General features: G+C 35.0%; 1 protein-coding gene across 2 annotated transcripts in view; it reads left to right on the top strand.

The window, feature by feature from the left end:
* The first annotated feature begins 3,900 nt into the window (after window positions 1-3,900).
* The window catches only part of Aplip1 (JNK-interacting protein Aplip1), a 33,470-nt gene continuing 12,383 nt past the window's right edge, over window positions 3,901-24,987 (top strand). The window contains exons 1-11 of one of the 2 annotated variants that reach the window (XM_089239141.1): window positions 3,901-4,151; window positions 6,093-6,177; window positions 7,836-7,917; window positions 8,025-8,184; window positions 12,627-12,769; window positions 14,783-14,965; window positions 18,386-18,466; window positions 18,703-18,806; window positions 19,473-19,574; window positions 19,796-19,875; window positions 20,240-20,338. In XM_089239141.1, the coding sequence (XP_089095267.1) occupies window positions 4,069-4,151; window positions 6,093-6,177; window positions 7,836-7,917; window positions 8,025-8,184; window positions 12,627-12,769; window positions 14,783-14,965; window positions 18,386-18,466; window positions 18,703-18,806; window positions 19,473-19,574; window positions 19,796-19,875; window positions 20,240-20,338 (1,202 nt within the window). In that variant the 5' untranslated portion in view covers window positions 3,901-4,068. The remainder of the gene's footprint in view (window positions 4,152-6,092; window positions 6,178-7,835; window positions 7,918-8,024; window positions 8,185-12,626; window positions 12,770-14,782; window positions 14,966-18,385; window positions 18,467-18,702; window positions 18,807-19,472; window positions 19,575-19,795; window positions 19,876-20,239; window positions 20,339-24,987) is intronic. The other variant, XM_089239142.1, reaches the window with a different exon arrangement.

The raw sequence follows: 24,987 nt of genomic DNA on the forward strand, positions 1-24,987 counted from the left end.
GTCATGTCATATTAAATAAAGAGCGTTTGGTGGGCAAAGAATGTTTATGCGTGTTAGTTTGTGTTCGAGTATTGCATTTATAGATTTTTGTAAATTTTAGACGTGAATTAAATGCATAGGAGGCGATGGACTTGAAAGTCTGGGGGAGGGCACGATGACGATGATGTCAGTTCCTATATACGCATATACATTAGATCAGTCGGCTCTGCCTTTAACGCTGGGGGGGGGGGGGTGAAATGCCCCCCCCCGTATCTCCACCCATGATTAAATGTTAATTAAAAAATTAAACTAGTTTTGGCTCATCATATTCGTGAATTCATAACTCCAAAAATTATTCAAGTTGTTCTATAACCGGATAATGATGTGCTAGAACTGTATATAGTCAAACGGGGGGAGCAAGCGAGTCTGGTATTCTGGGTGCCGGCCGGACCAGAGCGCGTATAAAGTTTACCCTTTAACCTCACCTACAACATGACAAGGGGGCGCCAAAATGCGTGGTTGCCCCAGCTGACCAAGCATTTAGTTGCAGCCCTGTAGTCAATTCTCGGTTTACAAACGGCTTGATTTGCAAACAACTCGGTTAAGGAACAACAAAAAATGATTCGGTTTACGAAATAGTCTTTGTTTACAAACATGCAATTCGGCGGAAACCACTTTTTTGTCGTTTTTTTTACAGAAGAGTTGGACTCCATCAAAGTATAGTTACCACCCCTAAATGCGACTCGTCATCATAGGCGCTGGAATAGGCTATTTCAGTCCCCTCCCCAAAATAAATTTTGTAAAGGGGTCCAGCCAGACCTCCTAGAGATAGAAGGCTTCTGCGCTGTTTGCCATAAACGTCATTCAGACTACCTAGCAAGTTTGCCACATTTTGAAACACAGCATCGTATTTCGTTCTTCTTATTTTGGTGTAGAATCTTCATGATTGGCTCACAAATACCGCATAGTGATTGGATGTGGGGCATAGAAATCGCCAATTCTGAGCCCGATCATTTCTTTTCCTCACAACGATGATGCTGGCAAGAGCAGGGAATTTTTTTCCCTGCAAATTTTTTTCCCGGAAAAAATTATAATATTTCTGATATATTCAATTATTTATATTTCTGAGTAGGGTGACCATACGTCCCGTATTTCCCGGGACAGTCCCGGTATTTTCTCTTTTTTTGGCCGTCCCGACTTTTTGGCAAAAGTGTCCCGGTTTTTCCCGTATTTCACACGGCACCTACTTGAATTTTTATTCTTTATTGAAGTCGAAGATTGAAATTATTTTTCAACTCATAAATTATTTTATGATACATCTATATATGAGAATACTAATCTCCCACATTTGCCTTGGTTTGGTAAACTTTTTTTTTTCGTGGAATACATTTTAATCCACTTCAATTTGCAGTAATGCATCATTTCCCGCCATTGTGATTTATCCGTAATTTCAACAATATTTGGCAACTTTGTTTGGTTTTGGCGTCGTTTTTGGCGATAATTGGCGATGTCCCGTATTTCTCTCGAGGAAATATGGTCAGCCTATTTCTGAGGGAAAATGGCTACTTATTGACGTCACAAGTAGACTGAGGAGGCCTTCTATCTCTAGGAGGTGCTGATCCAGACCCCCCTCTCCCCCAATAATCTATGGATATATAACGCAATGCACCATTTCATCTCCTGCGCACGGGCTTAAGTCTCGTTTATTTCGGGCGAATGGCGATTTTCAGCCCCCTCAATGTTTTTTTCATGTCGGTGCCTGTGCTTCTCATCCAGTCCATTTATCAGCAGGGTGTTTACAAACTTTATGAAGTTCTATACCAAACTTTCTCAAAGATGTTTTGCAATAGTATCGAACATGGAACTAGCAATAATTACACACATGCTTCCTTGTGAAAAATTGATATGGAAAAATGTTTTTGATTTGACCAGTATTTAATGAATTATAACGCTTCAAAAATTGATGACGTTACTTCAAAATCTTGCGAAATTCACCGAACGTACATTAAACATACAACTTGGCATTTTTTGAAACTGAGTGATGATATAATCCTAAAAAATCGAGAAAGTAAACCAGTTTTTTTATCCTCTCATGCTGTGTGTGTGTAAGTGTACGCACTTTTCAAATTTTAACGTGGTTGTTATTACGATTTTCTCAGATTGCAGTCCCATTTTTGAGAGTTTACCTGTGAAGTTAAAAAACTCTAATACACCAAAAGTTCTAAAATTTTGCAGAAATGTTTACTCGCTATGTGTTAGTAAAATAAACCTCAGATTTAGAAATTAACCCAAAGGAAGTATTTTTTGAAAATTTTTTGAATTTTCTCCCTCTCACACACAGATTTTTAAAAAATTTTACGTGTTTTTCAAGCTTTAAACATTCATAAAATTCTAACGAATGATCAGATATCGAAGTTCGAAATTCATTTTACAAATACATGTCGCAAAAATATTTCTACAAAATTTTAGAATCTTTGGGGGGTGCAGTGGGGTTTTTTTTTTAAATCTTAAACGGATCAGCTCAAAAACTGAATTTTGGGAAAATTGCGTTCAAAGTGTTTTTTCTTGTTTACGTTTTTTTACACTATAATTCATTAATTTTTAATTTTATTTCAAAAAAACAAATTAACCCGATTGACACGAATTTTTTTTGCATTTGATTTTCCCAATTAAATGAAATATTTTTAGTCATGTTTGAAAAATCGACTTGAGGGGTCGTGACACCCTTTAACCCTTGAATAAAGTATCGCTAACAATTTTGGGATGAGATTTTTTTCCAGTTCAAATTCAGAAGTTCTGGAAGATTAACTTGATTAACACTATAAGCTTTTTAAGTGAAATCGATCACAATTAAAATTGTCACCCATGAAGTCTAACAATTAAATTTTAACCCTTTAAGTGGTTTTTAGATTTTTCCTGATCCGCATTATAACTGTCAATGCCCAACGAAAAGTGTGTTAAGAACCCGAGATATTTCGGGGTGACTGTAATAAAGCAGATCAAGTTTGACGAGATATTTCGGGATTGCCGCTGTAAGGGTTAAAGTTTTTATGGCACGTTATTTTTGTTGTGAGTGTGTGTATATGAAACAGCACACAGAACCATATTTAGAAGAACAAACAGTGAAGCAACGACTTCATTTTAAAAATTGAAAGCTAGGAGGATGAAGGGAAGATTTTTCGGGGAAAAAAATTGAGAGACGAAACTAGAGCATCTCAAAGGGGCGGTAAAATTAGTAGTGCCTAGAGTGGCGAAAACCTGAAGTCCATCTCTGCTAAGAAGGGCCTAGGGCAACCAAACTACACCCCATTTATAAATACGCAGCCGAATGAAACTATCTGAAAAAATGATCAAGTTCTGGGCGAATCACATATGGGCTGGAATAAATTTCGAAGTGATCAAAATCTTTCTTGTAAAAAAGTGAAGTAAATTTATTAAAATTTCAGCGCGATGAACATCAATTTCAGTCACAAGGAATGTAAAAATCTTCATTGCAACATTGCAAAGTTTACAAGTTCAAAATTGCTCGAAAAATATTGCCCTATTTTATTGACCAACATGTTATCGCATAGATAGAATTATTCTCATTTTAAACATAGAGAAACATACTTTTCTTTTACATCATTTCTTGCTTACCACTTTTTGATGTTCACGATTGAAACAGGTGCTCCACGACTTTTGTGTACACTGATGGCGCCCAAACATTAAAACATAAATGAAGATATCATTCCATTCCCACACATGGGTGCGTGAAAAACGGGCCATTTTTACAAAAAGAAGTCGTGATGGCCAAAATCACATGAAAATACAATAATTTCCCGGAAAATACAAGACGTATGGTCACTTTTTTGTATCTTTATCCTAAGTAAAAGAATGACTGTTTTTAATTTTTTATTTCCATGAATTTTAAAAACGATTGGCAACACAAGTGTGATATTTGTTGTCTGCTGCGGCGCGCAAATGCTAACAGCAGTAGTTGGTGAATCAAGATTAAATCGAAAATAGAAGGAATTATACTTTTTGCGACTGTATATATATATATTTTAACTAAACAAGATAATGATATAGTTATTTCCATGTTTTCTACTGATGGCTGATCCTCAATTCGAAGAATTTCGTGCAACATTCGATAGCCTACCTCAACATATTAAAGCTACACCAAATAGTTATCAGTGAGTTTTTCTCCCCCACTTCAACAATACTGTTTTTCTTCGTTGAAATTTCACTTTTATCATCTCAGACAACACAAACTATATTTATTTTCTTTTTCTCAGCACTAAATGTATGGGGGTTTTCTTTTGGGAGTGTCTTAAGCTCTTCCTTCGTGGATGCTAGATGTCCTAAATTTTAACTAGAAATGTTTACCTGTTAGGGTCAGTTACACTCTAGGGAAAATTTACTAGTCGTGTGGATAAAAATGTTCCCAAAAAAGAGAAATAAGAACAGATCAAAATGTTTAAGCTAGAAATTGCCGAACCTAAAACGATATGCAATGCGTAACTTGGAGAATATCAGATGCTGATTTAGAGGGGGCGATCGCCCCTCCTAGAAGCTGAATAATATGAGAGAAATCAGTCCATCCTGTAAAGTACAGTGCTATCCAATGAACCTACACAATAAATTGCCTCTCCTGACACATTATTTTGAATTGGCGCCTCGTCTCAAGTGAAGAATGAAACTGTTTTCCCAATCTTTAAATTGTTTTCTAGATATGTATCCACTCAAGGCTGAGCTTAAGCAGATGCAAAGGATATGCCTATACTGGGGTGTAAAATCATTAAAAGTTACATTGGTTACATATTTCTTTTCTATGTTAACTGTATAACGAAACCCTTTCTTCTTCCAATCCCATCAATTCATGGATATTTCATGAAAAATATAAGACACAGTCTTATTAACAATCCGCTGTTGTGATCGAGTGGTCATAGTGACAGGCTCACATCACTGCCAGAGTGGTGGCCGACTGAAGTTGGTTTTCTGTGATTCCCAACATCAAGAAATGAATGCAAGCTGATTGCCCGTTAAAAATTATCCCATAAAAAAACAGGCCCACAATGGTATGAATATTATATTAAATATTTTCACGAAAAATTTAAAATCATAGGTATAATATAAAATATTATATTAAAATATTTCACTTTACTCATAATTTTAATTATAGGTGGCAGCACTGAAAAATCAGACACAACACTATGGACCCGTAGCCAGGGATTTCCTTTGGGGGAACCAAATCTTTTTTCTTTTTTTCAGTCATTTTCTCCCCTTTCGGGGGGACCAGACCCCCAAGTCCGTCTGTTCCCTCCCCCCCCCCCCCCGCTACGGCCTTGCAACACTAGATAGGCCTACTCATTCGGACTAAGGTACTCACATTTTGTTCCAGACCCTGTTCAAGACATCTCACTAACAGGATAAGTCTGGTGGCAGAGTCCTGGCATTCATTCAGTCTTAGTAAAGTTAAAAAATGCAGGCAGAACCCATCTGATTTTCTAGTATATTTATAATGCAGAAAATTCAAGTATATCGAGTTGATTCCACGCCTTTTAGCCAGAGTTCTGTCAGCCTCCTTGTACTTGTGGCAGTCTTGCAGAGGCGTATTTAGAAAAGGGCCAAGCAACTATAGCCCAGATTGACATGTTTGGATAGGCAACAAATTTGGGTTATGGGTGGTCAAGAAAATTGAACTGGAATACTCAGAGGTTTGTGAAAAAGGTATTGCTCACAAGAGACAAAATCATAATTCCTCCCTCTTGTGGCCATGCGCACAGATGTAGTGTATTGTACAGGGCCCAAAATTGTTTTCTGGATTGGGACACAAGTTGCTCATGTCTTTCTCTGTATTCATTCCCATGAAATGACTTTCAAAATCCCTTCAGGCAGTGGTTACAAGAATAGTATAATTGCGTTTGAAGTGTAGGGGAATATGTTTCTATGGGTTATTAATGGTAACCTGATTTTTTTTTTAGCCCAGTCCATCATTACTTGCACTTTTACTGTACCTTTAAATATAGTCAAGCTTGCATCTGAAAAGTTTGAGGACCATGAAACTTGAACTTGAAATGTTGTTATTGTTTACTTCATTAGATTTTATATTTGAACATATTTGTGGTTTACAGGATTGCTCATGGTATCGATAATGTTGGATCGGTTGATAATCTTTCTGATGAAGAAGAAGAGAATGAGACATTACTTGCATATGAAGTAATAAAAATGTTAATTTCAGTAATTTTGTATCTCCTATTATATCAGAAACTTCTTAATATAGGCTCTACTCAATTCTAGGAACTTATAATTTCTGAAATGAAACATAATTAGAAACTTCTCTCTTAACCCGAATGATATGGAATTTCTTTGAATATATTTCTCATTTACAAAATTTTGATTTCATGCGCAAATTTTTTCAGTCTGTTTGAGTTTGCAAAAATGAGTTTTGACTGTGATTTTAAAAATTAATTCACAAATTTATCTTTTTCTGAGACAGTACATTGACTTCCAATTTGTTATAAGCCTTAGACTGCTTTAGACATAATATTTAACTGACAGCAATATTTGAGAAAATTGTATTCATCAACAGCATACTGCGATTATTATCTACTTATGATGAGAGCAGTTTAAAGGTTCGAAACAATCGCAACTACAGTCAAACTTAGTTAATTCGAAGTCCAAAGTCACTGAAAAAAGTTTGAATTATCCAATTAATCTACCTTAGATCTGAAAAAGGACTACAAATTGCAACTTAATCATCAACATGCACATAGAATAGTAATTATCAATTAAAATTTTATCAGTAGCAAGACTTTCACAAATTTTAATGATTTATAATTATAATAGTTGATCTTAGCTGCTACATCAGTGTTTCTCAACTGCCGGGCTGTGAGTGATTAGCCATTTCATTTCCTCATTCATTTTCTGTTGGTCGTGTGTTTGACTGGGCTTTCAGCTCACAAAATGAATGAAACCGCTCCGCAGGCTCATAAAGGTTGAGAACCACTGCTGCATCATTCCACTGTTCTAGAATCAGCATCACAGAATTTCTTGACCATGCTCGAAGCCTGATTTACAGAAACAGTTCATGATTATCAGTTACAAAACTATTTTCCAAATCATTCTGATGCTATCTAGAAAGTATAGGTACTTTCATTAACATATTACAATTTGTACCTTCCAATACTCTTAATGACAATAAAAAGATTCAAATTTTGAATGGTACACCATGATCCATAGGCTGAACAACATAATCTTTACCAAGTGGTGCTCATTCCAAATGCGGTCCAGCTGAACAATAATAAAATGGGCATTAAATTATCAAAAAAATAACAGAGAAAAACCATTTTAAAACTTTTTTATTTGCCTTCAAAGATTTGTTTTTTAACAACTTGGTCAAGAAAAGCAAAGTCTGGCATGTAGAATTTTTCCAAACTAAATTTGCTCATACAAAATCCTGATTGTTTTTCTCCAACTTCCAATTATCTAAAAAATTTGAAAAAAATTTGAATTTTAACATTAAATTTGATAGAACACTCAAGGCAAGTTTGTAAGAGTTTGAATTTCCAAAAACTAATTAACCAATTTCTACCGTATTTGATAGAAAAGGTAGAAGATAGATTGGCTATGATAGAATGATCACACAAAGCAAAACAAAAGCTTGTTGGTGTCTCCATGAATAAATCATAATTAAGAATCTTATTTCATGTTTTTGTTGGTTTTTTCTCGGTAAAGTGAGTGTTAGTGGTTTTGAACTATTGATTTAGTTGAGTGTGTGTGAAAGAGCTCAAATTCACTTTTTTTTTTTTTTTTGCAATTTTGGTTTTTTTAAAAATCCTTTTATGAAATCTTTGAAAGTTAAATGTTTGTTACAGAATGGTTCACATGTAGCAACTAATGAAAGTGTTGCTCATCGAAAAAGAAGAAAGCTTCCACAGATTCCAGCTGGGAAAGAACGTGAGCTGAATAAATAATTTTAATACTGTTATTTTATTAGTGATTCATTGATCTATCTTATATTTACATTTTATGTACTCAAACGTTATTTCATTATAATTTTCCAGCTCTGAGTAAGTTCCGCAAATGGCCCAGACTTTTTCCAGTTTATATTGATGCTTGCGATAAAAGCAGAAATGGGACCTCTTCGAAAAACCAAAATATCACTGGTGAAAGTCTTTATCTAGAAATTGAAGCTGATGGAGCACATATCAAACCATATCTCAGGTAATGATAGTAATAAGTCAGGGGTTTTCAAATGAGCTATATGTTTAAAGCTATACCCTGTTTAAAGTTTATACCCTGAGGAGCTATATGTTTAAAGATTTGATTATATACAGTCAAATCCCATTTTAGCAAATACTGTTATAGTGAAAATCTCGTTACAACGAACACTTTCTCAATTTCCCAGATAAGTTTACATAGAAACAATGCAAAAACCTGGAATTTCTTTATAACAAGATTTTGTTATAACAAAGTAATTTCTTCAGTCTCTTGGAGTTCGTTATAATGAGATTCAACTGTAATTAAATTTTTAATGATGATGTCAGATTTGTTATACCTTTACCTCTCTAGGCACTGAACTTCTTTACAACCAGATGATTTTATAATGAGCAAGAATAATTCGTTAAGGTCACATACTCGCTTTAAAATTGGAGAAATGTACATCTAAGATAATTTTAAAAATCCTTTTTATGTTTATATATAGTGTGTCCCGTAAGTTCTAATTTGGCTTTTATCTCATCAGCCACTCGAAAAATGCTCAAAATGTGTTCAAAAATCACTGTACCAGTTTCAAGAGTAAAAAAAAAAAAATTCCATGTTTCTAAGTGCAATGCTGACTGAAATATTTAAAGAAACTGCTGAAAAGCTGAGAAAGAACAGCATAAATTAGGTAAAGAAGCATTGTTTGTTAGTTTATGCTGTTCTTTTCCAACTTTTCAGTGATTTTTTTAATTCAAATACAGTTAAACTTCCATAGGTGGCCACCACTATTTCTCGACCAACTTTCTTTCGCAGACGGTTTTTCTCGGCTCCATAGACATAATACAAAAATCACCCATATTCTGTCGCCACCTCTGTATTTGGTCAGTGGCCAGCTTGTCTGCGGCCACTTTCTTATAGATAGAGTTTAAAAAAACAAATTTTTGAGAGTTTGTCCTTTTCAATGCATTCAGAGCTGGTGGTTCTCTTTGTATAACCTTATAATAATAATGTGATCCACACGTATTCCCAAGGGATCAGCATGACCCGTTCAAGGAATTTGTTATTGTTAGAAGACATCCATGCTTGAACTGAGATTCAAACCCAGACCTGCACAGTCAGAGGCTAGGTCCCTAACCACTCGACTGCCAGGCGGCATATACATAATCTTTATACATCAGCCTATATCATGCCTTTTTGGATCAATAGGATTTTCTGTTCGTGTGTGGCACTATCAGGTTGGAAACATTTGTAAATAGGACGACAAAGGCTAATGCTATATGGTTGCTGCTAGCTGATAAGACTGTTTAAAAATCTGCTCCCGGGGTGACAGTAAACCAGACAAATTACCTATGATCTTTACTGAATAGATAAAGGTTGTGGAAGTTTTAGCTTTGTGGATACTTTCTTCACTTTTTAGCACGCAGAGATGTAGTAGAATAATAGTGAGAGGGTAAAAAAAAAGTGAGGAAAGAACGTGTCCAGTACTTGCTATAAAGAAAGAACAGATCCCTGATAATACAGATTAAGCAATTGATTGGATGATCTGGTATTTGGACCATGTTCCAATCCTGTTTAAGTTGGTCTGGAGCAACTCCCTATCGCTTTGATACCCGACTACCCCCATTAGCTTCACACCGCCTGTGAATTTGCTAGCAATCCCGTCGATACCTTGACTGAGTTTATCAATAAAAAGTGAAAAAAAAGTATGGGGCCCAAGGACACTTCCTTGAGGCACTCCACTTGTGATGACTGTCCAACCACCAAGGAATTACCTGTTCACCATAACTTGTTGCGACCTATCTCTTAACCATGATTCTATCCAATTCAGCAAGTTGCCTCCAATCTCATGTAAATGCCTCAAGTGTTTACCATGGTGGACCCGATCGATTTGGAAAGACACTTTAATCCAATTCAGCAAGTTACCTCCAATCTCATGTAAATGCCTCAAGTGTTTACCATGGTGGACCCGATCGATTTGGAAAGACACTTTAAATTAGAAATTATCTATTGACTGAATTTGAATGGTATTTCTTGCGCAACATGAGCAGATATGTACCGGCGTCCCTGTCAACAACAATATTTGTTCTTGGTCTGGTATCATTATGTATATCAAGGTTTCACCGTACTTTATGCAGCACTTGAAATACCAAATCATCTGATCAATTGCTTAATCTGTATTATCAAGGATCTATTCTTTTTTTATAGGAAGTACTGGCCATTTTTCTTCCTTCTTTGTTCTTCCCTTTTTTCCTCTCTCACTATTGTTTTACTAAATCTGTGTGCTAAAAAGTGAATAAAGTATCCGCAAAGCCAAAACTTCCATCTCTTTTACCTATTCAGTAAAGATCATGGGTAGTTTGTCTGGTTTACCCTGTCGCCCCAGGAGCAGATTTTTAAGCACCATCTTACTGAAATGGTGTTCTTTAAATCTCATCTTTTGAGAAAGCAAGAAATACAAAATTTGCAACAATTGCTTTTTTGCAGAATGCTGACTGGCCGTCTTGGAGTTTCACTGTATCTCAGCAACTATTGCACAGGGAGACATGGATTTTTTTTGTTAGCCTCCGAAGATACAGAGCAACAACTTTCTGACTGGAAGTTAGAGGATGGGAGAGAGACCATATAAAAATGTAGATTTTTTGTGACTCGCTATATTCTCAGCCTCGAAACTGGTACAGAGTGATTCCTGAACACATTTTGAGCACTTTTTAAATTGGAACCATACTTCTACGACGAATGGTTGATGAGATAAAGGCTGAATTAGGACTTAGAGGATACCCTTTATAATAAACTATAGATAAAGTTATGTATAAAACATGTACATATGTGCTTTTGTCAATAGATTACAGATAAAAGTTACACATAAAAGATTACAGGTAAAAGTTACACATAAAAGATTACAGGTAAAAGTTACACATAAAAGATTACAGGTAAAAGTTACACATAAAAGATTACAGGTAAAAGTTACACATAAAAGATTACAGGTAAAAGTTACCCATTTTATTTTTAATACAAGTTTCTTTGATGAGAGGGGGAGAAAAAAATACAGCATTTGTTGGTATATCAGAAATGTCACTAGAGATATATAGAGTGTAAATAGTTAAAAAAAATTATGAACAGAATTTTTTCATTAGTTTAGAATGCTTTTGTCCACCCCACCTGCATTTTGATTTGAATGTCTGCATATACATTTGTTACTTTTTACAAGATCATTCATTTTTCACTCTTAACAGCCTTTTCTTTTAGTGGGTAAGCTTGATGTGGGTAAATTTGTATTCTAGCAATTTTCACTCACTTTAAAAGCTCTTAAACTTTTCAAACATCAAACTCACCAGCATTTTTTTTTTTTTTCTGTTTGACGAATCTTCTATTATCATCTTACTGAAATGGTGTTCTTTGAATCTCATCTTTTGAGAAAACAGGAAATACAAAATTTGCAACAATGATATGTTTCAGTTCACCAGTTGTGTTTCATATCTAGTTCAAATTACATTTCTGTTCCAGAAGTGAAATGGTACCATTTGTCCACTGCTGTCAAAGTTCATTTTCAAAAGTAAGAAATGTGAGGTAATGGAAGGTAAACCCAAAAAATAAAAGGCAATGTCTTCTTTCTATATGCTAGTCATGATACTGAAAAAAAAGTGTTTCAAGAATGCTCTTGACCTTCTCAGTGGCATTAAGATGTCTCATCTCATTACAACTCTCTTATTTTGGCAATGATGAGTCCAGATACCTTGTGACTTTGCTTCTTCTAAGAACATGTTTTCCATTTCCCCCTCCCCCCAATTTGTCAGATCAACTGTCAGTGTGCAGAGTAAGCTTTTGCTCACATTTTGATTTTTTTTTTTTAAAGTAGAGAGAAAGAGAGAGAATATTTGGAATATACATTTCTCCTTTCCTTTTAGTGTAATATAGGAACATTTGTGTACAGTGTAAATAATATAAAGGATAGAGTATTTCTCTTCCTTGGTTTGTTTTTCTTGTTGTTGAGGGGGAAGCACTATCATCCATACAAAATCAGAAAAAGGTCTTCTGATAAAAGCTGTGGCATTTTGCGGAGAGTTTGGTTATTGTCCCTGTGCCAGTGAAATTATTGCTCCTTGATCAGTGAAATTCATAAAACCACGGAAAGGGTTGAGGTATTATAATAAGTGGTTTTAGAATTCGAACAAGATACTGAATGCAGAAAAGGTCAAGAAATAAATCCTATTTGGTTGGCAAGGACTTCTAAAAACCAGATGCAAAACAAGCAATGTAATGTTTAAAGTGACAGACATACTGAGATCTGACTGCAATTAAGCTTTCAGAAGAGCAGGTTTGCTAATAAAAAAATTGTTTTAATAAAATTTGATATTCAAAGTTTTGAACTGCTGATTATTTATTGGTATTGTTTTACAAAAAGTATCACAATCATGCTTCCCAATTATTGAATCCCTCTCATCTAGACTGTTAATTTCTTATAGGGTTAAACCAAGTATGCAGATTTTTTCTGAGGGTGGGTGCAGCCCTGAAGATTTTAGAGAACGATCTTGTAATGATGGTGATAGTGGACATTCCAGTTTGCACACTCCTGATGGAATGAAGTCATTTTCTCCTGCTTACAATGGTTTGAGTCCTTGATACTGATTATAATACTGGGTGTTTTGTAATTTCCTTCATTTAATTTATGCCGTTGTATAATCTGCGTATGCAAATTTTGCTATTTGGAGAGAAAATGCCATATAATCCACATGCATAAGTTTTATTCACCATTATGAAATCTTAAGAAATAGAGAGAGTTGTTTATTGCACCCTTGTGGAAAAAATAGCAACTGTTCTATTCACATCTATATGCCATCTGTTTTTTTTTTTTTTCATTTTAATTTTTGTTACAAATTATTTTTTAAAATATTTATTTCTATTCAAATCTCTCAGAAAACAACTGCAAATAATACAAAGGAGTCTTATAATCTGCACTAAGAATTCCAGGTATTTTTACCATGTATAAAAAAAGTCATCCATAGATTATAAACAGAAAATTATGGCTGAAATGTTTTATGATATTAACCCTTTAAGTTGCATTGACCAAATATTGGCCTACTTAAGAGCCTCTTATTTTATTATTAACAAGCCCAGATATTTTGTAAAGTTGATTTCTCAATGAAACACTTCCCCATACCCCTTAGTTTGCACCTGCTGAAAATCTGAATAAATTGTACTTAATTTGAAAAATATATATATATATGTGTGTGTAGAATCTTGCACAATAGAAGTGAAACTTTTAGGTTGTTCAACCCTTAGGCTGTAGGAATAGTGTGGAACACACACTTTCTCCTACTCCATCCTAACCCAACTTTCTTTTCCTTCAAACTGTGTGCATCACCCATCATACTAAGGGCCTCCTCACATGGGATACTGAAGTCTTGTGACTGATAGAAGACTCTGTATCCAGAGGATTGAACACGTATATTTCTATGGAGCTCCTCTGGAGGGTATTGGTGACAGAATATCCTATGTGACTGAGTCACAGGTGACAATGCCCAGTGGTGGTTGGCTAAATACGACTTTTGTGGTTTTTAAATTTCAAGTCCGCTATTTCTTTGATGAACAATAAATGCTGCTATTGCAATCAGCAGACATATAACACAAATATACACCAAGTTCCATATTCAAGCATCGCGATTTGGAAGATAGGTGGCACCAACTACTACTGTACACAAGTACACAAAAGTATAAAAATATCAAAAATTAAGATTTTTCTATTGAATAAATTACTAATTTAAGGAAAGAAAAAAGTTGAAAACTTACTGCAGAAAATTTTCAGCTTATTTAAACTGCTGCTGTTCCAGACAACAAATAATGTTCTCAGCAAGCAAAAAGTGTGAGTAATCTTAAATAGACAGGTGTGAAAAGTTCGTCAAGAAAATATGACTGCTTTTTTTTCATAAATTTTTGTGGGATTTTTTTTTCATTTTTTTTATCAATCCCAAATATTGTTGCTTTAATTCATTGTTTTTTTCCCTTGTAAAATTAATTTTTTTACACCAATTTATACATCCTTGCTCTAAAACTTTACTGCTCCGAATCCTATATTTTGCTGCTCTGAAAATTGCTCCAAAATGAACTTTGTCCCTTCCCACCCCTGCAGGAGGAGGGAGGCAGGGATGTTAGTTCAGGTGCCCACAAACTAGGGAAAGGTTTTTCTTGTTTTTTGCATTCCCAGTAAAGATGTCATTAAAAATATTTCATATTTTTTATAAAGGGTGGTTTATGATGTATAAGCATAATTCAAATCCCCCCCCCCCTGTCATCAAAAGTCAGCAAATCTGAACTCCCCCTCCATTGATTCTGATGTAATATTTGAATGGCCCCATATTGCATTTATTGTGCTGTCCGTTCACTGAGCTTAATCTTTTGCAATATCTTCTGTCAAATTCAATGGATGATTGCTGATCTCAAGTTTATGAAAATTATATAAATATGCAAGACTAAATATAAATATAATCAAAATCAGAATCTTGAAATTTAATTTCCACCCCACCCCCTATTTTCCACCCATTTCATTTCAAACTTAATTGAAAAAGAAGTATGTATTAAAAAAAGTGATTTTATCTAAAAAAAATTAATCTCTTTATTTCAGGAACTCTTTCATCATCATCTTTAAGCACTATCAGTTCAGTGCCTTCTGTCCCTGCATTGCAATTTCAAGACGCAACCCACAGAGGTTTATATAGATTTGTTCCTCGTCACAATGATGAGATAGAGGTAGATATTGGTGATCCTATGTATGTTCAAAAAGAAGCTGATGATTTCTGGTGCGAAGGTAATTTTTTTAAAATCTTTATAACTATAGTTGGGCCAGTTTATAAGAATGTTGAAAGAATCCCAAAAAGTGTTTGTTATACACCAACTTGTAACTAACTTGAAGTTAATGCACCTAGTAATAATTTAAAACAGTTTTCTCACACATGACATGCAATTCTCAATAATACAAGATGATTAATAATTCCCTCTGGGGTTTTGGAATGCTATAGTGGAGAAGCTATGACAAGTGCAGCGCGGGGGGAGCCTTGCACTGAATACAGAAACAATTCAAGTTTATTTACAGACCTTACAGGTGTGCAATGTGTGAACTCTTGCTCACATGGCATACATCAATGCGATAATCCAGTTCTTGCCATACTCTCCCTAACATGCTGTGATCCACTGCATCAACAGTATTTGTTATCCATGCATGCAGTTCTGTTAAATCACGCTACAAAGGGGTGTCGAACACAAGATCTTTGACGTAGCCCCACAAGAAAAAGCCGCACAGTGCTATGTCTGGTGAGTGTGGGGCCATGGCAGAAGAGGAACATCAACTTTGGAAGCTCGTCCAATCCAACGGCGAGGCAGTTCAGCATTAAGGTACTCACAGACATTCCGAGGAAATGGGGAGCTCCGTCTTCTTGAAAAATGAAGTCGTCATGATGTTTCTGAAATTGTGGCATTAACCACAGTTGTAGCATATCCAGGTTCACTACACCGGTAACAGTTTGCTCTGTAAAAAGAAAATCGAAAGCACAAAACACGTTAACTTCGGCAAAATCATGAACATGTTCCACTGCTGCACTAGGGTTTTCTGTCCCCCAAATGAGTAGATTGTGGTGGCTTACCTTACCAGACAGATGAAAGGTGGCTTTGTCACTAAAAATAATTTTCTGCAGTAGTGAATAATTGGCTTGGACATCAATTAAAAAGTTCATATAAAAAACGCAATTAGTATGGCCTCATATGAAGATTTTTTCATACAATTCGCCACACTGTTTGTTACAAAATCTTCAATTCTCGACTTGCACGAGGGGTTGATTTTGTCAGGCTCCTCATAAATGTTTCCCGCACATCACTTACAGTCTCTGCAGATGGACCCCGCCGACCACTTCGTTTCACATCACACAAGCATTTTGTTTCTTTGAGCTTGTTGTACCACACAATACCTTATACAAGCATTCTTTAACCAAGTAGAAATTAAAATATACAAAGTTGTAATAAAATAATTGTCCATAACATTGTTCATTAACAATTTTTTGAACTGACACTGTAAAAAGCTTTTAACGAAGTTCTATTTCTTTAGTTGTAGCTCACCTTCAAAGTAATCTCCTTGGGGCTGACTACATTGATCTGAGCATTTTTGCTACTGATTGAAAGTTTTTTTGATAGCCATCCTTTGACAGAGTTTTCAATACAGCTCTTGCACTGTCCTAAATATCTTTTTAAGTTTCAAAATTTCCTTCCTTTTAACCAGGCCTGGACAAATTCCAGATGCCAAGTTGCCATGGCGACTAAAAAATTAGTATTAGTGCCTAAAATTTTCTTTGTGAAATTACTAAATTGCAGGGTGAGAGCAGCATAATATGTTAGGAATTTATAGTAGCATATTTGCCAATATGAAAAAGGGGCACTATGCCCTGAAAAAGTCAAAAGAAGCATTATTTTGGACCTTTTTCTTTGGGTAAAATTTTTTGGCACCTAAAAATTATTTCTGGTGCCTAGATTTTTTTCGATTTGTCCAGCTCTTTTAACTGTCATTTCATTCCTACTGGAAGCATCACTGAGTCACAAATGACCTAATAAGATTAATAGGGAATAATGACAATATTGTTTCTTCCAAGAAACTGCTATGCTTTGATCAGCATGAGCACTTTATCATGGTGAAGCATCCAGTTCTTTGCTGGGCACAGCTGCTGACATTTTTGCTCTATCTGATCTCCTAAATGACAAATAACATCAATTAAAGAGTCTGCACTTACTGCTTGCTTCCCCCTCACAAAAAAAATATATATATATATATATTCCTTACAGAGAATGCCTCCACTTTCCATAAAATGATGAGAATTGATTTGAAGCAACTTTTTGTTTTCACATATTTTTCAAGATGTGATGATGTTGGTTATTGCTTCATCTCTGGGTTGTACCTATAAACCCAACTTTCATCATCAGTGATGACATGATTCAAAAAGTCACCGTCAAAATCTAGTTTCCTCTAGAACTTGGAAAATCTGCAGTCAGCTCTTTTTGGTCTGCAGACAACCCATGAAATAGCACGGACAGATCCAAAACTCATGATATATTAACCATATCAATCCTTTCAAAAGGTCAAAATTGTTCTCTGATCTTTAGGATAAGTTTTCAAATGCTTTTGACATTTTAAAGAGCTGTGCTTGTCATATGATACTTATAATGTTTGTTGTCTTTCGAGGATTTTTGGCTATGTTTGAAAAATGTAATATAATACAGTAGGACCTTGATTATCTGGTGAGAGAAATTCATTGTCTCTATTATTTAAAAAGAATTAATCTTCCATAAAAAGGATTCTAAAGTAACTTGAAAATGTCTAAGGAAATTTATGATCAGTTTAGCAAAGTCAAAACAGTGCTGATTGTGTCTTCCAGGAACATCAACAATTGTGGACAGCTATGTAAATATATGCATATAAATGTATGCATTGTGAATACCATTGAACCATTGTGCATACATCATTTTTTAAGTATGCAAACATTCCTCTTAATTTTCATATACGTTGCATATTTGTTTCTTGCTGTTTTTTGGGATTCCATTTTCTATTAGTAAGTTTTGCACCATTGTAATTTTTTTCATACATTGCACAATTGCAACCGGAACCTTCTGTTTAAAATCTATTTCTAATGAGTAAAAATTCTTGTATTGATAAGTCTACGATTCGTAATTAGTTACATTATCTTTATATCCGGTATATAAACATACTAACCATTAGTAATTTCAAATTATCAGCAGATTAAGTTGATGATGATCACATTAAAATTAAAAGTCCTATTCTCTATGTTTTTGTATATATTTAAACATAATGATCGTATCATGACTTAATATATATCTTTTAAATTTAAATCACTTATAGCAGGGGTGGACAAATTCCAGGTGCCAGACCACCTTGGCAACTAAAAAATTGGTATTGGCGCCTAAATTTTCTTTGTGTAGTTACTAAATTGTAGGCTGAGAGCAGCACAAAATGTTTGGAATTCGTAGCAGCATATCTGCCATAATGAAAGAGGGTCCAAAGAAACATTATTTTGAACCTTTTTCTTGGGGTAAAAATCTTTTTTTCACCTAAAAAAATTTTCTGGCGCTTAATTTTTTTTGCAATTTGTCCAGCCCTAACTTAAAGATGTATGGCATTTTATTCACTGAAAAATAATGCCAAGTTCTCACTGATAAATTTATTTTTTAGGCACTAATCTTAGAACAGGCTTATCAGGTGTTTTTCCCAGTGCATATGTAACTGATGTAGAATATTCAGACTTTGATCCAGGTTTGTTTACTTATTAAACATTTTTTTCTGATAAAATTATAACCTCTTTATTAATTTTGATAGTTTTCAGTTGAAATGCTATGATATATGTGCAACAGGATCCATTGTGTGAGTTTTTATGCTCTCCATTCATTGGCTGATTTTATCATTCATTCATACATTTGGTTGGCCAGCATGTTTCATTCCGTTTATTGTGATTTCTAAAATCATTTAAATTTTATGCATAATTTTTGCAGAAGGACTGAATATCAAGAAAGAAAGGTATATACTTGACTTTCTTGGTTCATTGGAAGTCAACTCTCACAAAGGGAACAAAATTCTTTTGCAAGCTGTTCAGAAAGTGAGTATTCGGAATGACTTGTGATGTGTCTGATTCATGATATATTGAAATTTTAATGCTGGGGGAAATTTCTACAGGAAAAATTCTATATAATGATACCTTCTGTAATGATAATAATATTTATATAACAATATATTAATATCTTTGAGCTCAATACACTTTTTGTAGTGTTAATATATTCCATCTATAGTGATAGATCCTTTATAATGCTACATTTTTCTGATTCCTTGAGTGTTGTTAGATAGGCTGTTTCACTGTATTTGAAACCTTAGAAAACCAAATGAGATTCACTGGTTTGTTTTTTTGACACAAGAATAAAAAATTAACTAGAAAAATTATTAGACTGGCTTCAAACACTGAACACGTGTGATGTCATATTAACTTTTATTATTGGTAATTTAAAAAAATTTTGTGTAAAACTTGAGCCTAAGTTGCTGCCTTTTACATCCTGCCACCCGGAGTTATTATATTAACCTCTTTCATGATAGATGAGACTGCTGATATATTTTATACAATTTTATGCAATATGATTCATATTTTTTCATATATATGATCGGATACAGCAAACCAAATGCTTGTTCCCTTGAAATTTTTTATAGCCAGTTTGTATGTAATTATTAAATAAAAGATAAACATTTTATAAAGCAAAAATTCTATATTTTCTAGATACTGAAATCGGAGGAATTCAAGAACAGGGAAAACATTCATCCTTGCATTCTAGAGATAAGCGATAATGGTCTAAGGATGGTAGATAGGCGTAACAAAAATGTAAGTAAGACCTTCTCATTATTCAATGCAAACAGTTGCATATAAATGGGAAAGTTTAGGGGGGAAAAACTTTTGTCATAAAAAATTTAACCAAAAAATTACTATTCTGCTTGTCAATTTTTGTCTGCTGAATTCAATTTCCCAAGAAGGTTATAGTACAATGTTGTTTTCTTATGAGTTTTTGTTATGGTGCTAAGAATGATGCATGCCATTTTTTCCAGTCTACTGATGTGCCAAGTCATGATTTCTTCTTCAATTTAAAAAATGTTACTTTTTGTGGTTATCATCCATATAATCATAGGTGAGTTGAAATACTCTATCACTGTGTTTACCATTTGTTAAAAACTGGGTTTTTGTCCCTTGCTAAGGTGGCATCTAGCCGTCAGTAAGAAACATTGTTTTTTAATGCAATTAAATGCACAAATTAATAACTTTAATAATTTAATGTCACTTTCTGAATTTATTTAACAATGAAAAAGTTATATATATCAATGCGTGACATTTTAGATTTTGATGATTTTTTCATTAATTTTCCAAATGTTCTCTGACTTCTTGAAACAAATGATTTAAGCTAATATTTTAACAGCCCAATATTTTAATTTATACCAACAAATCAACTTACATCTGAAATTAATTTTAAAGTTTTAAAACTTGAATTTTTATAGGTACTTCGGTTATGTAACAAAACATCCATTGAAAAATAAATTTGCTTGCCATGTTTTCATGGGGCATTCTTCAACAAGAGATGTTGCTGAAGCTGTTGGGTATGTAAAAAGTACAATGATATACTTACCATTTCAAATACAAAGGCCACAACAGGCAAAATGCCAAAAGTTTTTAAATTTCAAACTACATTTATTCTATTGTGTGCTATTGTAGAACCTATGATATCCACAATGAAATTGCCATTTGAATGTGATTAAATGTCTGTAGAGCTGTGAAAGAGGTAAAATAAGTGACTTCTACTCAAGACCTTAATCTAATGTTTGCACTAAACTGTAACAGCAGGGGGTAAGAATGATGCTACACTGTCTTCCAGTCTTGTAGGATGCACCACTGAATATTTTCTAGCATTTTTGCTTTTTGATGTCTGGAGGGTTTCAAAAACTAGTTTTCTGGCAGGTTAAAGCCTCATCAACTGTTTTTCCTTCTTTACATGCTATCTACCTTTCCCTTAAAACAAGGACAAGCATTGAACTTCTTCTAAACAACTGATAAGAAATTCTATTTCACATTTTGAGAGGTAAATCTCTCAATCAAATTAAACGGAGTAAAGTAGTTTTCTCCAAAACAATGGGTATTTTTCAATAAAAACTACTCACACACACATGGAACTTTAATTATAATCACCCTGTATATTCAAATATAACCCAATTTATGCAATACAAATATCTCTGTGTCATCATCTCCGCTTACCTCTGCTGGAACTTTCATGTCAATTACATCTATATATACAAAATAATATGGACTGACTGACTGATTCATCATCGCTGAGTCGAAACTGCTGAAGCAATAAATATGAAATTTTGTCAGTAGTTATATTTCATGACTTAAAAACTAACAAAGAAAGGATTTTTTTAAATTCGGCCCCTAAAGGGGTCATAAGGAATTTGATGGTAACATAGAGAAATCATGCCGAGCCGAAATCTCTATTATAATTATATATAGTTATAATTATATATAGTTATAATTATATATAGCTATAATTATTTATAGCTTCATATTCATATGAAGGGGTGCAAAGGTAACGGAAAAACTGCCAAGCTGAAACCGCTGAAGCTATTATTTCTATTTTAGAAGTATGGCATCCATATTTATTATGGGCATCTTATTCTCAGCCACCTTGTTGGGCATTTTGCCTGTTGTGGCCTTGTATTTGTATTATTATGATATTTGGTCAGTATTTTTATTTTACAATGTAGAGACTCACTAAGAAGGGATTATTCAAAATTCAACCTCTGGGGTTGGAGTCATAAGGCGGTTCAGGGTTACATGGGGCAATCAGGGCCAAGCTGAAAGCGCTGAAGCTATAAATATAAAATTTGATCAGTATTATATTTTATAATATAGGTACCCACTAAGACGGGATTTCTGAAAATTCAATCCTCAAGGGGGTCATGAGGCCTTCAAATACCATATGGGGGAATCATCGTGGAGTAATTTTCAGATTACCAAGTCCACGCAAGCGAAGCTGCGGTTAACAACTAGTCTTCCATAAATTCTCCAAATGCTATTTTTCTATGTCACAATCTTAAACATTTAACTTGTGACATCCGACTCCTCTGTTACTAAACTTACATTCTTCCCATTCTCTTTTGCATCAAAAAATTTTGGACCACTACACCTCCTCTAATACCAATAAATTAGAACCTATCAAAAATAAATCTACTCATTTTACCCGTGACTGTTGGTCCTCATCCGCACTTAAGTACCAACTTAGCCTTCAACCCCTCTCTACTAATAGACTTACCGTTTAATTATACTCTTTAAAATCCTTCATGGTCATTTTTCCATTGACACTTCTAGTATTTTATCTAAATCATCCTATTTCTCAAACAGAACTACCCATTCTCAAAAGTTAAACCCAATTTTTGTCTGTACTGACTGTTTTAAATATAGATTCTTCCCCCTTACCATAGTTCATTGGAACAAGCTCCTACCCTTTGTCCTTGATTCCCCCATGATAGCTAATTTTATTCATAATGTGAAAACACATTTGTTTGACCCACCGCATTCTATTTTATAGGCCTTGGCCTACATTGTATGAATTGCCATCATCATCATGATGCCCCCACAGCGTTTCATGCTTATATACGCCTATGCATGTCATTTGTATTGCAAGGGGTTTTATAGTTATTAAAAGTGAAATTTACTTGTGTTATTTGGTTCCCGCCCTAGAAACCTAGTTAGAAAGTGGTTCTCTCTTGAGCCAACACTTGCGATTTATAGACACAAGGTGTAGCAGAGTTGGTAACAGAGTCTGCAAAGTAATACGGAGTGGTTCATTCTAAATTATTGTTTTAATTAATAGTAAAGTGACACAAAAAATACAAAAAATGTTACATGATGCTTAGCACATACACAGTACACAATCCAGTCTCTGCAAGTACAGATATCGACTGACGACGAATGAACCGATTTGGTGGTACTACATTTTTTCTGTCACCAAGTCACCGTCAAATTTGGTGAGATATTGTAATTCAACACTCCCTCCCGATATGAAGCCCAATACTTTTGCGAATACAATTAAAAATTACTCTTGACAATAGCTTTGTCATGATATCAGCCCTTTGATCTCGGGACGGTACATACATCACAGACATTACATTATTTTCACATTTTTCACGCACTGAATGAAATCGAACGTCAATATGCTTTGATCTGGGATGAAATTGTGGATTTTGCACCAGCTTTGTAGCACTTTGGTTGTGCACATAGAGAACTGGAATGTCACAGAATCCGATACATTCTTTGAACAACAGCTTCAACCACACACCAGCTCATTAGCAGCTTCACTTGCGGCTACATACTCAGCTTTCGTCGAGGAGATGGCTACACTGTGTTGAAGTCTTGACCACCAGGTGATAGCAGCACCTGAATTCAAAGAGACCATTCCAGAAGTTGACCTTCGAGTTTCCTCATCACCAGCATGATCTGGCCCAAATCAGTGGTACTACGAAGGTATCTGTAAATCCTTTTCACACAAATCCAGTCATCTTTTGTTGGTTTACACAAAGCTTGAGACACAAAAGTTACAGCAAAAGCTATATCCGGGTGAGTAGCCACAGCTAGATATTGTAAGCACCCAACTGCTTCTCTATAGGGAACATCAACAGAATCCTCTCCCTCGTGAGCTTTAGTAGTTTCACATGGAGTAGTTACTGGCTTAGCTTGCTCCATACCAAAACGATGCAAGATTTTCTCAGCATACAGGCCTTGAGATATGAAAATGTCCCCATTTTCTTTCTGTTGAACTTGGAAACCCAAGAACGAGTCTAGTGGACCATCAGTTATCTTGAACTCTTGCTTCAGATCAGCGATCAGCTTGTCTATCTCCAACTTGTTTGATCCAGCTACCAGTTCGTCATCAACATAGAGAGCGATGATGAGCATCTCTTCCTCAGTCTTTCTAGCAAACAGACATGGATCAGCCTGATATTGTTAAAAATTCAACTTGGTGATGAATTGCACGAATCAACGATTCCAGCATCAAGGAGCTTGCTTTAGTCCATAAAGCGAACATACAAGACACTCAACCAGAGCCATCATCATATCCCTCTGGTTGTGGCATATAAATTTCCTCATCAAGAAATCCATACAGGAAAGCGGTTTTCACATCAAATTGATGAAGATGCAATTTATGTGAAGCCGCAACACTGAGAACAGTACGCAGGGTATCAAAACGAGCAACGGGTGAAAACAAGTCATCATAATCGTGACCTTTTCCTCTCTGAGGTTTTGTCTCTCTCTGACAAAACCTCTTGTGACAAGCCTAGCTTTCACCTTGTCAAGCAATCCATCTGCTTTTGTTTTGATTTGGTACACCCCCCACTTGTCAGGAACTCTTTTACCAGTAGGAAGTTCTGTCAGTTCCCATGTTCGATTCTCTTCGTGAGACCTCATTTCTTCCTCCATGGTATGATGCCACATTTTCGCTTCAGGCAAACTTACAGCTTCACTATAACTGGTAGGAGTGCTAACACCAGTCAAGGTACTGATCAACAGCACATAGTTTTCTGTAAGAAAAGGAGGTTGTCTACTTTCTCGAAGAGGACACCACCTTTCGAAAATTTCTGGTTTTTCTTGGCGTTCATCATCAGTCCTCAGGGACACTTGGATGTTATCATCTTCATCATTGCACTCATCACAATTTTTGATGAAATCCACAGTTTCTGACTTGAATGATGATTCTTCACAGAAAATAATGTTACAGGTTAATTCAACTGCATTTTTTCATGGTATGTACACACGATATCCATCGTGAGCCTGATAACCAACAAACAGCCCTTCCACAGACTTTCTGTCCCACTTTCGACACCTTTGTTTTGGTTGATGATCATAACACCTAGTACCAAACACTCATAGACGTTTGAAATTAAAATTGTCTGGCTTACCATACCACAGCTCATGCGGTGTTACCATCTACTGGAGTCGGACCGGTGTGGTTGAGAACGAATACAGCAGTATTGCATGCCTCTGCCCACACTTGGGAAGTTGCTTATGATGAACCATGGCCCTGGCTGCTTCCACAACTATGCGATTTTCACGTTCAGCCGCCCCATTTTGTTCATGTGTTTCAACCATGGACACATGCATCTCAATACCATGAATCATTAAGAATTTTCTTCACTGCGTTATTTACAAATTCAGTTCTGGAATCACACAGAAATTGCTTCACAACATGACCTGTTGT

This window comes from Pholcus phalangioides, unplaced genomic scaffold (assembly GCF_987345545.1).
Source record: "Pholcus phalangioides strain wild (caught in Gottingen) unplaced genomic scaffold, Ppha-v1.0 ptg000011l_1, whole genome shotgun sequence".
In the NCBI taxonomy this organism is placed as follows: Eukaryota; Metazoa; Arthropoda; class Arachnida; order Araneae; family Pholcidae; genus Pholcus; species Pholcus phalangioides.